Source organism: Rhipicephalus microplus, chromosome 10, assembly GCF_043290135.1.
Source record: "Rhipicephalus microplus isolate Deutch F79 chromosome 10, USDA_Rmic, whole genome shotgun sequence".
NCBI lineage: Eukaryota > Metazoa > Arthropoda > Arachnida > Ixodida > Ixodidae > Rhipicephalus > Rhipicephalus microplus.
In genome coordinates, this window is record NC_134709.1 from 2,437,267 (window position 1) to 2,453,367 (window position 16,101).

Consider the following 16,101-nt stretch of genomic DNA (forward strand, 5'->3'; position numbering starts at 1 on the left):
TGGAAAGGGGTCATGGTTCCTGGGCTGACGTTCGGCAATGCGGTCTTGTGCATGAGATCAGAAGTTCAAGCAAGATTAGAAATTAAGCAACGTGGAATAGGTAGGCTTGCTTTAGGAGCTCACGGGAATACACCAAATCAGGGAGTACAAGGTGATATGGGATGGACATCATTTGAGGGCAGGGAAGCTAGCAGCAAGGTAAAATTTGAGAAGCGATTGAGAAAAATGAAAGAGGAGCGTTGGGCTAGGAAGGTTTTCAGCTACTTGTACATGAAGAATGTCGATACAAAATGGAGGAAGCGAACCATGAAGTTGACTGGTAAATACTTAGAAAACAGCAGGTGGCCAAACCAAAAAGAACTATCGGTTAAGAAGAAAGTGAAGGAAACGGAGACTGGCATGTGGAAAATGGGCATGATTAAGAAGTCCGCACTAGAGATCTATCGAACTTTTAAGCAGGAAATTACCAAGGAAAGTATCTATGATAATACTCGGGGTAGTTCTCTACTGTTTGAGGCAAGGACGGGAGTATTGCGAACCAAGACATATCGGGCCAAATACGAAGGGGTAGACACAGTATGCAGTGCGTGTGGAGAGGAAGAAGAAACTGCCGAACACTTGATAATGTTCTGTAAAGGGCTTGACCCTATAGTTCAGGATGATGGCGCAGAGTTTTTCAAAGCACTGGGGTTTAGGGACCGGGAAGGCAAAATAGACTTTAAGCAAGTAGACTTAACTAGAAGGAGGTTATCTGATTGGTGGCTAAAGTCAAGGCACGAGTGAAAATTAAACTCTTCACTGCAAAGTACGAATCCTCAAACTCACTTTTTAAGGAATAAATAAATAAATATAGTTTTGAGTTCATTAAGTATTACGGCTTGGTGGCGCTAGCCACCGCCCGATCTAAAGGGTACAGCCATATCCATCCATCCATCCATCCATCCATCCATCCATCCTTTTCAAACTGAAGGAAGGAAAGGGTGTGGCAGCTGTTTTTCTTCTCATGCGGCAGGCATCTTTCTAGAGGAGGCGTTGGTTTAGTCAGTGTCACTGCGTCACCAGCACGCACGTCATCAGCACGTCACCTCCAGAGGCGAACCAATAGGGCGCGAGCAATCCTCACTCTGGCGGTGGCGTCCTCCTCGCACTCTTTTTTTCTCTTTCGTGCGATGCGGGACCAGCAATTCCAAATATGCGGCTGGGACAGGCGTCGGGTCTATGTCCAACAGAGCCGCACTGACCGCAGGCTGGAACACCTCAGTGCGGCTCAGTAACAGATGCGCCGCAGTAGGACATGGCAAAATGATCCTAATGACGTCAAAGTGTCAGTCTGCTATTAACCGCTAGTAATCGAACTAGCTCCTCTAAATAGAAAACCTTCCGCTCATTAAGAGACGTAATAAAATGCTGCTTGTTCGTTTCTATTTGATTCATGGAAAAAAGAACCGCCGGACATTACTACTATGTGGAATAAAAAGTTCAATTTTCGCCTGGTTAAACAGTACAGGTCATGTCATCTAGCGGGCCCCAGTTAAACCAAGCACGCCTGCCATCTCGGAGGCTATGACAGGAATTTTTTAAATGATCGTTGTTGCTGCTGAGGCTCCCGCTACTTTCGTTCTGCTGCTACTAGTGTCAGCGGCCATGCAGTAAAGCAGGGCAACATATGCGCAAGACAACAGTGACGTGAAAAGTTCCATTGGAGGCGGGCAGTTTGAAGGCTGCTAACACAATACGGACCACTAAAACGTGATTTTATTTCAAAATAAGCACTTCTTTGGCACAAAAATAGCACGAGGTTTCAGCAGTGCCCCTTTAAAGCACAAGAGGCAGTAGGATTGGGCGTGTTGGTATAACATGATAAAGAGTGCTTACCAGCGCAAACGACGGTACTGGAGGGGACACCAGAAGAGACGAGACAGAGCGCTGACGGCGGCACAGGAGAGGACAGGAGAAGAGACGAGACAGAGCGCTGTCAGCGCTCTGTCTGGTCTCTTCTTTTGTCCCCTCCTGTACAGTCGTTTGAGCTGGTAAGCACTCTTTATCCCTTTATAAAGCATTCGCAATCGTATGCTTCTACTCCATTTTGGCTCCATACTAGTAAGGGAGGGCAGTAGAGAAAGGCTGAGAGAGTGACGACATTAATGTTGAATTCCAATGGCAGATCGCAAGCGCTGGGCCGGATTGCGAATGAACGAATGAAGCGCGCAGGTGCGAGCCGGATTGCTGTCACCAAATCTGCGACTGGAACGCACGCGTCTCGGCGGGAGCTCTTGGTGAGCGGAAATCTAGCGAGAGAGCACATGAGGGTGCGAGAGAGTGCAAAGCGTTTTCCGAGCGTCCATCGGTGATTGGATGAAATGCCGGCGCACAGAGTACGTCACTTGAACTTCCGGTCAAATCCGCCGATTTCGGTGGAGCAAGAATTCTTGCTCCACGGAGCAATTCGTGATCTGCGGTTGCTCTCAATCTGCCATTGGAACACACAATTCACGCTCCCAATCTGCCAGTGGAATGTGATTGCTCCGCTCAGAGCAGAAAAACTTGATCTGGATCTGCCATTGGAATTCAACATAAGTTTGCAGGAATAAAATGGAATTAGCTCGCGCAGGATAGACTGGTAAACTGGAGATCACTGGGAGAAGGCCGCACTGGACAGGCTGAGAATGGTCATAATGATGAATTTGACGTAAACGCGAGCATGAATTGCAACCTTAAGCAGTTTTTACACGTTCCTGCAAAACGTTCCCCCCGTTTGGAGGAACTTATTTCGGTACCTCGGTCAAATTGTCTGTATAGCATCGGCTTGACCAACGCCGTGGTACAGTATATAATTCTTGCATATTTACACCTGTACATTCTTGAAACGCGATTTCACCGTTACACAGGTTCGGGAGCACGAGTCAGCGCGGCTCACCATCTCGGCCAACATGGCTGACACAGCGAGCATAGTGCGTGGCCTGCTGCTGCGCGCCGAGGACTGCCGCCTGCTGCGAGATTAGTGGGTATCCCAAGGAGGTTTGAGAAAAAATGCCGCATCTTACCACGTTAACTCAGAGTGCAAAAGGGAGTAGCAAAGCATGCAGTGTTTTGAAACCGATTTTGAAACAGTGTTTTAAAACATGGCCGAACCACTGTACCTTAAGTGTGCACTCTAAAAAAAACTGGAAAGCTTGTAAGCACAAGCATAGATTTAGTAACAGGAGCTGTTACTAACTTTCTTGCACACTTGCTATTTTTTGTGACCTTTTTACTACGGAAGTTTTTAGACTCTTAAAGGTTGCAAGAATTCTTTTGTGCACTGTTTCTAACTTTTCGCCATGCACTTCTTTAACGAGGCGGTTTTACACTAAGGAAACATAATATATTCTTGGAATTCATAATTATTTAAAGTCCTGCGCCACGTCAAATCCAGCATCTAAAGTAATTGTGCACTGTCTAAACAAACAGGAAAATTTGAAATATTTATTCTAAACCACAGGCACCCCACCAGCACAAGTTGTGTTTGCCCAAACATAGAACAATACCTAGAAGCACTTATCAGCTGAATGCACCGCATGGACTTATCGTTGTGTATGAGTGTGGTGCTGAGAGTTGTCGGGTATATAGTACATTGATATGCAAATAATAAACATTGTGTATATGACGTGTATATCAATTACAGCAACGACTCTCGTGTCGCGTCTTTATATGATGATGATTGATCATATATACAGAGGATTCACGTTTTACCGAATTTGACCTCTTGAGCAAGCTTTTTTATGATTCATTTTGTGGATATGCGGGAATTTTTTTAAGCGACATTAGCAGCTGGAGTTACATAAAAAAACTGCGGTCCACGCCAGCCGCGTTAGCACCTTCAATTAGCATCTTCTTGGGCTACTCGGTAACTATTTAAATAGGTTAAAGATGTGACACACACGCATCCAAGTTTGGTTACCTTCTATTGTGTCTGTGTGTTGTTATCTCTTTTACCTTACTGCAAACAGCAATTGGCAAAAAAAAATATTGAAAGCATATTGCCGCGTGCATAGCTGCGTCTAGCGGCGAGGTAGCGACGACAACGAAGATCGCGGATTCGCTCGAGAGGCGCAGCGCAGGCGAGTGAAGAAGACGACAATCATCTTAGCGGCCTTCTTTTGAGAGGTCTCTACGAATTCTACTGTCCGTGTTTTTTAATTAACCCTCCGTATTTTATAACCCGTAACACTGGTAGAGTTGCGGGGTACTACCACCACATGATTGGCACCCCTGTGAGAATCCCCGAGTCCAGCCCTACGAAACAGCCACGCGTAGAGACGCCTGTGCATCGCTCAAGTCGTCAACTTCAAGGTCTTGAACCAGAATTTGGCCTTTCAGAAGGATCAACACTTCTGACAGCCACCCCTACTCAAGAAATGGCATTTTCAATGAGTCCTGCACAGGTGACGGTCCAGAATATGCGCATTCCTGAACCATTTCATGGCCGGCCGAACGAAGATGCGCAAGACTGGCTTGAGCCGTTTGAAAGGGTAGCTAAATCAAACAACTGGAATATCGATGAAAAGCTCTTCCACGTACGCTTCGCCTTTGAAGACGGCACAAAGACGTGGTAGGTAAACCACGAGGCAACATTGACGACATGGGAGGAGTTTTGTCGTCAGTTTCTTGACACCTTTGGTAACGCGGACCGACGCGAAAACGCACAACGCCTTCTTGAAGGACGCACCCAACAGCTGCAGGAAAACGTCGCCATGTTTGCTGAGGATATAATGCATCTGTGCCACCACGCGGACACCAACATGCCCGAGGCTCAAAAGCTAAGCCATCTCAGGAGGGGCGTCAAAGAGCAGCTATTTATTGGTCTTGTGCGCAATCCGCCAACATCAGTGGACAAGTTCATCAGGGAGGCCACCACAATAGAGCGTGCACTGCAGCATCGGTAACGACAGTCTGATCGCCCGGCCACCGGCGCAGCTGCAGTTCAGCAGCACTTACCGGAAACGACGAGTTTTCTCTACGCCACCTGATTCGACAGATCGTGCGTGAGGAGATTGCGAAGGAGAACGCAAAGTACACATTGCAGTCACAGGCGCCCCCGCAGGCCTCCGTCGCTGAAGTCGTTCGCTATGAACTTCGACAAGCGTTTGCCTCTCCTCAGCAATATTCCCCTCCGCCGTACCATACAAACCCGTATACCTACGCAGACGCTGTGCGTGGTCCATTAACTCCAGAAGTATCCTACCAGCCGAACAGATACAGCTATGCAGACGCTGTTCATCGACCCACGCCCATACCAGCGCCGCAGTACCTCGAGCCCTATTCTGTGGACCCCAGAAGCAGGATTCTGTCAGGGGACCCTATATGCAAAAGACCGGCATATGGCGCACTGCGGATCGCCGACCACTTAGCTACAACTGTGGAGAGCCAGGGCACATTTACCGTTTTGCCCACATCACCGAGCTGAATACCGCTGGAGTGCACCTACCGCTACACCAGACAGTTCGACGAAAGCCGTGCCCCCATCGACGACGACCAGGCTGGCCGGCGGGAAGGCTCTGCTACCTTCCGGACGCGCTCACCATCCCCGGCTCGTTTTGGTTCACCAAGCTACAGTGTACTAGAAAGGGGCAGTGTAGTGAACGAGGCGGCCGCACCGCGTCTCGGCTGATTCTTCGGCGGGTGACAGTAGCAGCGGAGTTGTATAGTTCCATGGTACTGAAGATCGCGAAAGCGTCTGCATTGGGAGCGCGCCTGCCCGAGCCTGCGAAAGCGTGTAATTGCTCGTTTTCAGCGCGTTTAATGCGTTTCTGAGCCTTTATCAGTGGACGCACCTGTTACGCGCCACGATGCACGGGTAAATATGCAGGAACGCCGAAATTGCGTCGATACATTCACTGTTTCAAGAGCCTGCCGACCTAGTAAAAAAAATGTCAATCAAAATTTGCACGGATCCGCCTAGCTCCTTACCCAGTCAGCGCTTCGAGCTGCGTTACATCATAGGTGGCTACTGACGACCCACAAAGAAAGGAGAAATATCAAAACTATGATTAAATCATTTGCTCGTTTTGTCAGCAGTTTCTACGAAATCCAGAGCACAGTGTTCCTCATATGAGCCTATATGCACTCGATTGTTTCACGTGAAACCCGAGTGTAAGTAACGTCACAACATTAATTGGTGACGACTCTTTTTTATCATGCCACTTCTGTGGAAGATAAAAATTATTGCTTTCCGAAAGGCTTATTACATACTAAACTTACTAAAAGAACACTCAAACGTATTAAAAAGTGCCAACTGCATATATAGCCCGTCTGTTAATCTGCGTAAATTCATTGTAACCAGTTCTCATTTTGTATCAACAGCTTAAATTGTGCTCCTTTCAAAATATAGTATTGGCATAACGCCAGTACAAGCGAGCAAGTTTATGACGATGTTTTGCATAGTTCTATTTATAGGCGTCAAAAGTGTAGGCAGGCACTGGTGCATCTTGCTTTCAGAAATTAACCTTCCTTGTAAATGTACACAGAAACACACACACACACACGCACGCACGCACAAACACACACACACACACAAACACACACACACGCACACGCACACACACACACACACACATATGTGTGTGTGTGTGTGTGCGTGTGCGTGTGTGTGTGTGTGTGTGTGTGTGTGTGTGTGTGTGTGTGTGACGCTATGATGACTGGGAGACGTGGCCTGGCTCATACGCCATGTTGCCATGTTTAGTCTATTCTCATTTCTTCCTCATTTACTTCTTCTAGCTCCTAACCATCGCTACCTTTTTAAGTTACACGATTCCCCGTCCCTCCGAAAAAATGCGCGCGTTGCATATTACAATGCATGACGAACAAGCAGTATTAGAACACACACACACAATGTTCAAATGGGCTGTAGTTCCACATCAGATTGAAGTTCCGTAACGTCGCACAATGATTTCACAGGAGAGGGCAGCAATCCGGGGTTAGTACAGCTCTGGTGGGGGAGGCTGACTGTTAAACGTTCTGGAAAACACAAGTACACCTTGAGCGTAGAAACTGATGAAATAGCTGCCATTATTACGTGGAGTGGACGCCGTTTGAAGGCCTTGCAGTAGATCGCTCTTCGGTGTTGCTGTCCTTTCTGCATGCGTGCTCGTCGTAAACTAATGGTATGATGTCTGAACCCTTGCGTGGCAAAACTGGCGACTTCTTGTCTTGTTTGGTTTTCCTGAGGTTTCGGAGCTGTAATCTTAGGCGCAGTCTTGATCTTTTGTGACAAATGCATTTCTGACACCGATCACTTATGCGAAAATGCCTCGCTTCTTGAATTTGTTCTAAGAGGCTTGCTTTGCGTCGTCGTTTTTGTTGGTGCGTTCGTTATAGTTCCTGGAGTTCGTGGAGTTGCCTTTGTTGAGATTGCTCGTTTTGTTGCTAGCGTTGGTCAGATGGGCATCTTTCAGGAACATGAGTTTGCTTTTCTTTGCACGGTGATAAGATCAGTAGATAGTCAGTTCGAATAACGCGTTCGATGCTCGAACGCATTATTCGAAGGTATATATATATATATATATATATATATATATATATATATATATATATATATATATATATATATATATATATTAAATGCTCCTTAGCACAGCTACTACTTTTAGGCGGTGCAGTTCTCACCCGACTACATTAGACTTGAACTAGCTTTGAGACCTCATACCCGAAAAGGTGAAATCTACAGTGCGCATTTGTAGAGACACGCTATGTTCCGCTTTGCCAACTGTAAAATATTGGCGCAAGGTTACTCATGATTTCTTTTTTTATTTGAGGGGTTGTCGTGTGCAGCAGAACGCCTAACTTTGGCAATTGGTGGTCGCTGTGATTGCCGGTAACTATTTTAGTATACCCTGAAAAGTTGAATTACCAGAACATTTCATGGTGTAGGGGGTTCAAATTCCCTTCCTCTCCCCTCTTTCCTAGTGGCTTTCTGGTTCTGCGTCGAATAGTACTGAAAGAGTCAAGAAAACGTGCGGCCTTTGCACATGTCAAAGTTTTAGCAACGTAGCGGCTTGCCGCTACAACGAGAGTTCGTGTCAACAGTATTTTCAAAACCTCCACCATCTAAATTTAGTCATCGCGGTTACAGTCAGCTGATACGTTGATGTGCCTTCAATAAAATTACCACATATCTTGCATCGGCGGGGCCACCACGCTTTCTCACGACTGCTGGTACACCGTCTTGAAGATATGCTTCATATAAAAGCATTACGAGACAAACCTAACTTAATCAGTTGCTCTCCTTATCATTTCATGTATTGCGGCTATCCACTTTGCAATATCACTTTCTTGTTTCACGAAATTTCATATCTGCTAACAAGTTTTACAGTTTGCAAAACTATGTTAACCTACACAGCAACACCTACAATGCATGCTCTGTTTTTGATCAAAGGCCGCATTTCCAAATTTCTTGGTTGACATCATGCACATAATGCATCCTGAAGGCCTGTTTGGCAATAATTTCGAAGAACAAAATTTTAATGCTGTTTACACATTTTCCCTGGCAATTCACTAGACAAATCCCATATATATTTCACTACTACACAAGTTCATAAACTTCATGCTTGGTGCTGAAGATACAAATGTGTATTCCTCGGAGGCTATTGCTGGTACCTGTGAGAGCTTTCCCACTGCAAGAAGCTCAATCAAGAAGCAAATTCACAATTTAAATGAGTTTATTTCACTCAGCATACACTGAAACACCTGTATTTGGCCGGCACATTCCAGTTAACAATTCCAACATTGAATGTGCAGTCATAATCAGTGATGAAATAGACATTCAAATTTTAGTGGCAGGAAAAAGGCTGTTCTGAAGTGGAATTTGGTGTGAGGGGGGCAGATGGCAAACTATTTTATGCAACTGCTCGAGTTTAAAGCATCATTTAAAGGGGTGGCGACACCAAACTTTGAGGCTGTATATAACAAGCCTGTCGTGGGTTTTCTCTGAATGCAAAGACACTCCACATGAAGGGTCATACAGAACAAACGTTCAAAATATAGTTTACTTCACTTCCAAAATGTACCCAAATGCTCATTCTCCCAATCACCCACCACTAGCGCGGCCGACACTGACGTCGTTCTCTAGAAAGGGCAACTTGCGTTGCCCTTCCTAAAAAGTCGCCCGTTGGACTTGCACTAAGGAACGCAGCAGTATACCATCGCAGAAAATGGTATTATACTGCTGACGTCCCTTGACGATGTTGCCGACTATGTATAGCAACTGATTACACGCAACAGCTTCACAAAGGAGCATCTATCGCACGTAGCAAACTTCAGACTCTGTGTTGGCGGCGACTGGGAGCGTACGGAGAATGAAGTGGCCGCTAACACGATGGGAGTTGGCGGTGGCGTCACGGCGTGCTGTGGTCGTTTCGAGAACAAAAAAAACTAAACAAGCAAAAGCAAATCTCACGACAGGGGGAGCGACACCATGAGCAGGTCGGAAGTTTATATAGCAGGTCGTGGTCGAACGCCTCCTACTAAGCATCGCATCATTACAGAAGACACAACAAGACCAATCTGACAGAACCCATATTGCGTTGCTCAGAAAGAATGGAAGGTAATCCAGCAGCAAGTCAAGAAGATGCTAAAGGATGAAATAATCCAACCATCAAAAAGTCCTTGGGCATCACCAGTGGTACTCGTGAAAAAGAAAGATGGCAGATGGCGTTTCTGCATCGATTATCGTAAGCTGAACCACGATACGAAAAAATACGTTTTTCTCTTACCACGGATCAGTGATTTTTTGGACAGGCTACGGCATGCGCGCTACTTCTCGTCAATGGACCTTAAAAGTGGACATTGGCAAATAGAAATAGATGAGCGCGACCGAGCAAAGATCACCTGCATGACGCCAGACGGGCTTTATGAATTCGAAGTCCTTTCTTTTGGTCTATGCTCAGCCCCAGCCACGTTTCAGAGACTAATAGATACCATTATGTTCAGCCTGAAATGGAAAACATGCCTTGTGTACCTTGACAATGTGATTGTTTTTTCGGCCACGTTTGAAGAGCATGTAAAGCGGCTACTGTCAGTCCTTCAAGCCATACGGTCTGCTGGACTCGCGCTAAAACCGGGAAAATGCCACTTCGGCTTTGAAGAACTCCAGTTCCTGGGACACGTCGTCAGTCGCGAAGGTGTGAGGCGTGACCCAGCTAAAACTGACCCAGATAAAAGTTCGCAAGGCCTGTTGATAAGAAAGCAATAAGGCATTTTCTGGGTCTCTGCGCCTACTACCTGTGATTTATAGCAGACTTTGCAAACATCATCTCTCCACTCACCCGCGTTACAAGAAAAGACGTCGCATTTGTATGGGGTGAAGAGCAAGAAGCTTCGTTTAACGAGCTGCGACAGCGTCTACAAACTCCACCTCTCCTCGCTCACTTCGACGAGAATGCACCAAGAGCCATCCATACAGTTGCCAGCAATGTGGGCCTAGGTGCTGTTCTTGTCCAATGCCAAGATGGTGTGGAGAGAGAGGTTGCCGACGCTAGCAGAACATTGACACGTGCCAAGTCCAACTACTCAACAACGGAGAAGGAGTGTTTGGCTGTCCTTTGGGCAGTTGCGAAGTTCCGTCCGTACTTATATGGTTGCGCTTTCGAAGTCGTAAGCGACCATCACTCTCTTTGGCGTGAAAGACCGATCTAGACGTTTAGCACGATAGAGCTTACGACTCCAAGAGTGCGACATGGACGTAGTTTACAAGTCCGAAAGGCAACACTTTCACGCCGACTGTTTTTAAGGTCAACGATTGAATCACCGGCTACAGAGGATGATTCAATCATTCATTCATTCACAAAACTTTATTTGTGTTCTGAAGCTTGGTCTTTTCAGACCGAGGTGGGCCGCGTCCACGTCGGTACCGTCAGGCCGAGCCTTGTGGCGTCATCGTGGACCTTTTGAACTGCCCGCAGTTGGCCTTGATAAGACACACTTCGCACCATCGTCTGCCAGTAAAAGCATTGTTCTTCGGGGTCGGCGAGAGTCACGGGACAACCCACCAGCATGTGTCTGATTCCAACGATGCCATCGCACGCGTCACACTTGTTTTGATTTCACTGTCAGGGAGAATTTTATGTAGAAAATGCGGAGTTGGGTAAGTTTCAGTTTGCAGTAAACGTAGCGTGATTGCCTGAGCCCTATTCAATTTTGCGTGTGGCAGTGGGAATTGCCTATGCCCCAAGTAATAATATTTTGTGATGTCGTTGTAAGTGATTAAATTATCTTTAGAGCCCCCGGAATGGTAGTGGGCATAAGATCAGGTCTGACCGGCACGGCAAGCGAGTCCTCATGCCAGGTCATTCGTCACCTGATTGAGGATGACCTGAGTTTCGTCCACTTGTCCCATATGAGCAGAAAACCATCGAATTTCAGTATCAATAGGATTGACTTTTTTCATAAGTTTACCCACAGTCCCAGCAACATAGCCCTTGTTGAAGCTAGTAATTGCTGCTTTGGAGTCACTGTAGACGTATGACCATTTTCTGTTCCTGATAGCTAGCAATCGCGGCTTGTTCCGCAACCGTGGAATCCTTAGTGAGTATAGTCAGGGTGTCCCGTACCTCTCCCTGGCTGTCGACCACCACAGCCGTGTAGGCCTCTTGGCCTTTCACCCAGGCTGCGTTCACGACGACCACCTATTGTCCTACCTGTTCGATTTATATCAATTAAGCTTTCGTTCTCGCTTTTCGCCTGCTGACATTGTGTTCCGGATGCATGTTTCCCGGCAGGGCAGTGGTTCTGATCACGTCTCTTAGATTCGCGTTCAGTTCAACCTCGACCTCCTTCGGGTTCTTCGATCTATTGGGGACTGATCCGATTGCCCTGTGTATCAGCCTACCCGCACATGTCCTCGTTAGTCTTTCCTGCTTCGCCGTCTGTTGCACTTCAGCCATTTCTTGCATAGTATTGTGCACGCCTAAGCTCATGAGTTTCTCGTTCGACGCACTGTTGGGTATACCTAGGGCAGCCTTGACTAACTTTCTGATAATGGTGTTCAGCTTGTTCAGCTCGGCCTGCGACCATTGGAGGAGACCTGCCACGTAGGTGAAGTGACAGAGAGCGAAGGCGTGCAGTAGCCTTAGAGAGCTGTCCTCACCAACGCCCCTGTGTCGGTTGGTGATTCTCTTGAGAAGCCCGAGTACTTGGTCAGTTTTTTTCAGAAATATGCTGAATCAGGCAGTGAGGTTGCTACCTCCCGCTTCTATGTAGAAGCCTAGAATTTTTTTTTTTTACCTGCTTGATCGCGGATCCATCCTGACAGCGCAAGATAATCTTGGGTTCCTCACCTGGGACATAGCCCATGGGTCTTCGACTCCACCTCAATTTTTTATAACCAAAAGTTTTGACTTCGCCGCCAGACACTTTAGCCCCATTTCGCCAAGAGTGCTTTCCACAATGTCTCATCATCATCATCAGCCTGACTACGTTCACTGCAGGACAAAAGCCTTTCCCATGTTCCGCCAGTTAACTCGGTCCTGTGCTTGCTGCTACCAATTTATATCTCCTAATTTCTTAATCTCATCTGCTCACCTAACCTTCTGTCTCCCCCTAACCCACTTGCCTTCTTTGGGAATCCAGTTAGTTACCCTTAATGACCAGCGGTTATCCTGTCTACACGCTACATGCCCGGCCCATGTACATTTCCTCTTCTTGATTTCAACTATGATATCCTTAACTCCCGTTTGTTGCCTAATCCACTCTGCTCTCTTCTTGTCTCTTAAGGTTACACCTATCATTTTTTCTTTCCATTGCTCGCTGTGTCGTCCTCAATTTAAGCTGAACCCTCTTTGTAAGTTTCCAGGTTTCTGCTCCGTAGCTAAGTACCGGCAAGATACAACTGTTATATACCTTCCTCTTGAGGGATAGTGGCAATCTACCTGTCATAATTTGAGTGCTTGCCAAATCTGCTCGACCCCATTCATATTCTTCTAGTTACTTCAATTTCGTGGTTCGGCTCCGCGGTTATTACCTGCCCTATAGACATAGTCTTTTACAACTTGAAGTGCACCATTACCCATCTCGAAGCGCTCCTCTCTTCCGAGGTTGTTGTACATTACTTTCGTTTTCTGCAGATTGATTTTAAGACCCACCTTTCTGCTCTCCTTGTCTAACTCCGTAATCATGAGTTGCAATTCTTCCCCTGAGTTACTCAGCAATGCAATGTCATCGGGGAATCGAAGGTTCCTAAGGTACTCGCCATTAAATCTTATCCCTAACTGTACCCATTCTAGGCTTCTGAAAACCTCCTGTAAGCATGCGGTAAACAGCATTGGGGAGATTGTGTCCCCCTGCCTTACACCCTTCTTGATTGGTATTCTGTTGTTTTCTTTATGAAGCACTATGGTAGCAGTTGATGCCCTGTAGATTTCTTGCAGGATGTTTATATATAATTCATCGACACGTTGATTCCACAGTGTCTGCATGACAACTGATATTTCTACTGAATCAAACGCCTTCTCATAATCTATGAAGGCTATGTATGGTGGTTGGTTATATTCGGAGCATTTCTCTATTACCCGATTGATAGTATGAATGTGATCAATTGTTGAGTAGCCTGTTCGAAATCCTGCTTGTTCCTTTGGTTGATTGAATTCTAATGTTTTCTTTACTCTGTTAGCAATTACCTTTGTGAATAGCTTGTATACTACAGAGAGCAAGCTGATCGGCCTGTAATTCTTCAAGTCCTTGTCATCTCCTTTCTTATGTATTAAGATGATGATAGCATTCTTCCAAGACTCTGGTATTCTTCCCGTCAGGAGACACCTCGTAAACAGGGTGGCTAGTTTTTCTAACACAATCTGTCCTCCATTTTTCAGCAGATCTCATGTTCAGCAGATCTGATCTGATGTTTCAGCAGACCTGATCCTCACCAGCAGCTTTGCCTCTTTGCATGCTCTCGATGTCTACACTCTCCTGAAGTCTAGTCTCTTTTTGGCCTATGTTTACGTTGGCGCTCCATACGGTTATATCGTGGGCATATATTGTGAAGTGTTTACCTTCTATCCGCTCCAAATCTCTCACAACTCTGGTTATTGCTAAATTATATAACATGGGTGAGAGCACAGCTCCTTGTGGGGTGCCTCTGTTGCCTAGTGCCCCCAACTTAGATTTTAGTTCTCCTAGAGTGAGACTCACTTGTCTACCACTAAGAAATGACTTGACTATGCGGAAAAGCCTCTCGCCCAGACCCGGCATGGATAGGACCTCGAGGATGGCCTTATGTTCTATGCGGTTAAAAGCTTTTTCGACGTCGAGACCTAAAAGCGCTCTCGTATGCACTGGGCTAACCTGTATGGGCTGGTGCTTGATCAGGAGCATGGTGTTCTGAGTCGACAGCCCGGGATGGAAACCGATCATGTTATTGCGAGTATGTCATGTTGTTCAACGCAGCGCGTGAGTCTGTTGAGAATGACGTGTTCCATAGCTTTACCTAGGCATGACGTAAGTGAGATTACACTGAGGTTATCCAGGCTGAGTGGTTTACCTGGTTTGGGTTTGAGAATAGTATTGGCTCGCTTCCATTCCTCTGGAAATTCTCCTTTTTTCCATAACTCGGTGAAGTGATCCATCAAGAAAGTGATAGAGTCATCGTCTAGATTCATTAACAGTTTGTTAGTACTAATGCCGTCGGGTCCGGCTGCTGATCTGCTGAAAAGACCATGGAGGGCAGCTCGCATTTCACCCTCAGTGAAATCACGGTCCATTTCTTCACGCGGTGGTCCTTAAGTACTCTATGTGTTCATCGCTCTCCCCTGGTTGTTTCAGCGGGAGATATTTTTCCACAAGCTACTGCATGATTACCTTTTAAGTCCTGGACTGGCTCGCCTGATGTACTAGTTTCGCAATGGCCGTTCGCTTGTTAGACTTAGTTTTGTTTTCGTTCAATAGGTGTTTGAGGAGGTTCCAATTGCCCCCACGTTCGGCTCATCCGTCTGCCTGGTTGCAAGCTTCGTCCCACTGTTGTTTTGTGAGGGTTTGTGCTGCTCCTCTATCTGTTTATTCAGCAACACTATCTTTTTCCTGAGCTTTCGGTTCAGTCTTTGTGTTTTCCATTCTTGCAGGATGAATTGCTTGGCTTCGATCAGATGTGCGAGCCTACTATCGATGGTCTCTATGCTGTCTTCAGTCGTAATATTTCTAGTGGCCTCCTGCAGGTCCTCTGCGAGCTAGGTGATTCAGGTCTGGAAGGCCTGTCTACCAGTTTCTATGGGTTCCAACTCTAGTCGTTTTGCTCTAGCTTTCCTAAAAAGGTCCCGGTTGGTGCACCGAAAGGTTCTAGTCTGTTGTTTCGGCATTCTTATACCAATGTGCATGATATAGTGATCGTTACCTAGATCTGTGCCTGAATTTTCTCAGCTAGCTTCGTTTGAGTTCTTAACAAAAGTGAGGTCTGGTGTAGAGTCTCTGCATGTGGACGTACCACAGCGAATGGGAAAAGCCAGAGCGGTGATCAGGCTCAGTCCGAGGTCTGTGGCGAGGTCCCATAGCCCTTCTCCTTTCTTTGTATTCCAAGTGTATCCCCACGCCTGGTAGGGGGCATTGAAGTCACCTCCTAATATAAGCGGGGAGCTCTTGGCGATGGCGAGTGCCTTGGTGAAAAGTGTCGTGAAGTTCTGTTTCTTGGCGCTGGGACTGCTGTAAATGTTTAAGCAGAAGATGCTGTGCCCCTTGCCCGCCTGCCTTTTAAGTACGACTTCTACTAGGGTATACTCGATTTTAGTCAATCTGAGCGGGATATCAAGTTCAAATAAAAGGTAGCTTCCTGTCAACGAGAGTTGGCAATCCTCTCCTGCAATGTTTTCCTCTAGATACCGATTTGTAGCCGGTTAGTTTGACCTCGTCCTATAAAGTTTTCTGACATAACATAACATAACAGACAAAGGTACCGTGTTTACAGATGAGCTTTTGCACACTGTGCTAACGTTTAGTGGCACAGCACATAGGAAGACAACAGCTTACCACCCACAAACGAATGGGCTTACAGAACGACTTAACAAGACAATCGCTGACATGCTTTTCATGTACGTCGACCTGGAACACAAGAATTGGGACCGCATATTGTTCTACATTACATTC

General features: G+C 46.3%; 1 protein-coding gene across 1 annotated transcript in view; it reads left to right on the forward strand.

Moving 5' to 3' along the window:
* The window catches only part of LOC119181914 (BBSome complex member BBS2), a 163,729-nt gene that overhangs the window by 139,421 nt on the left and 8,207 nt on the right, over nucleotides 1–16,101 (forward strand). The window contains exon 13 of the mRNA XM_075876066.1: nucleotides 2,889–3,001. Within this exon, the coding sequence (XP_075732181.1) occupies nucleotides 2,889–3,001 (113 nt within the window). The remainder of the gene's footprint in view (nucleotides 1–2,888; nucleotides 3,002–16,101) is intronic.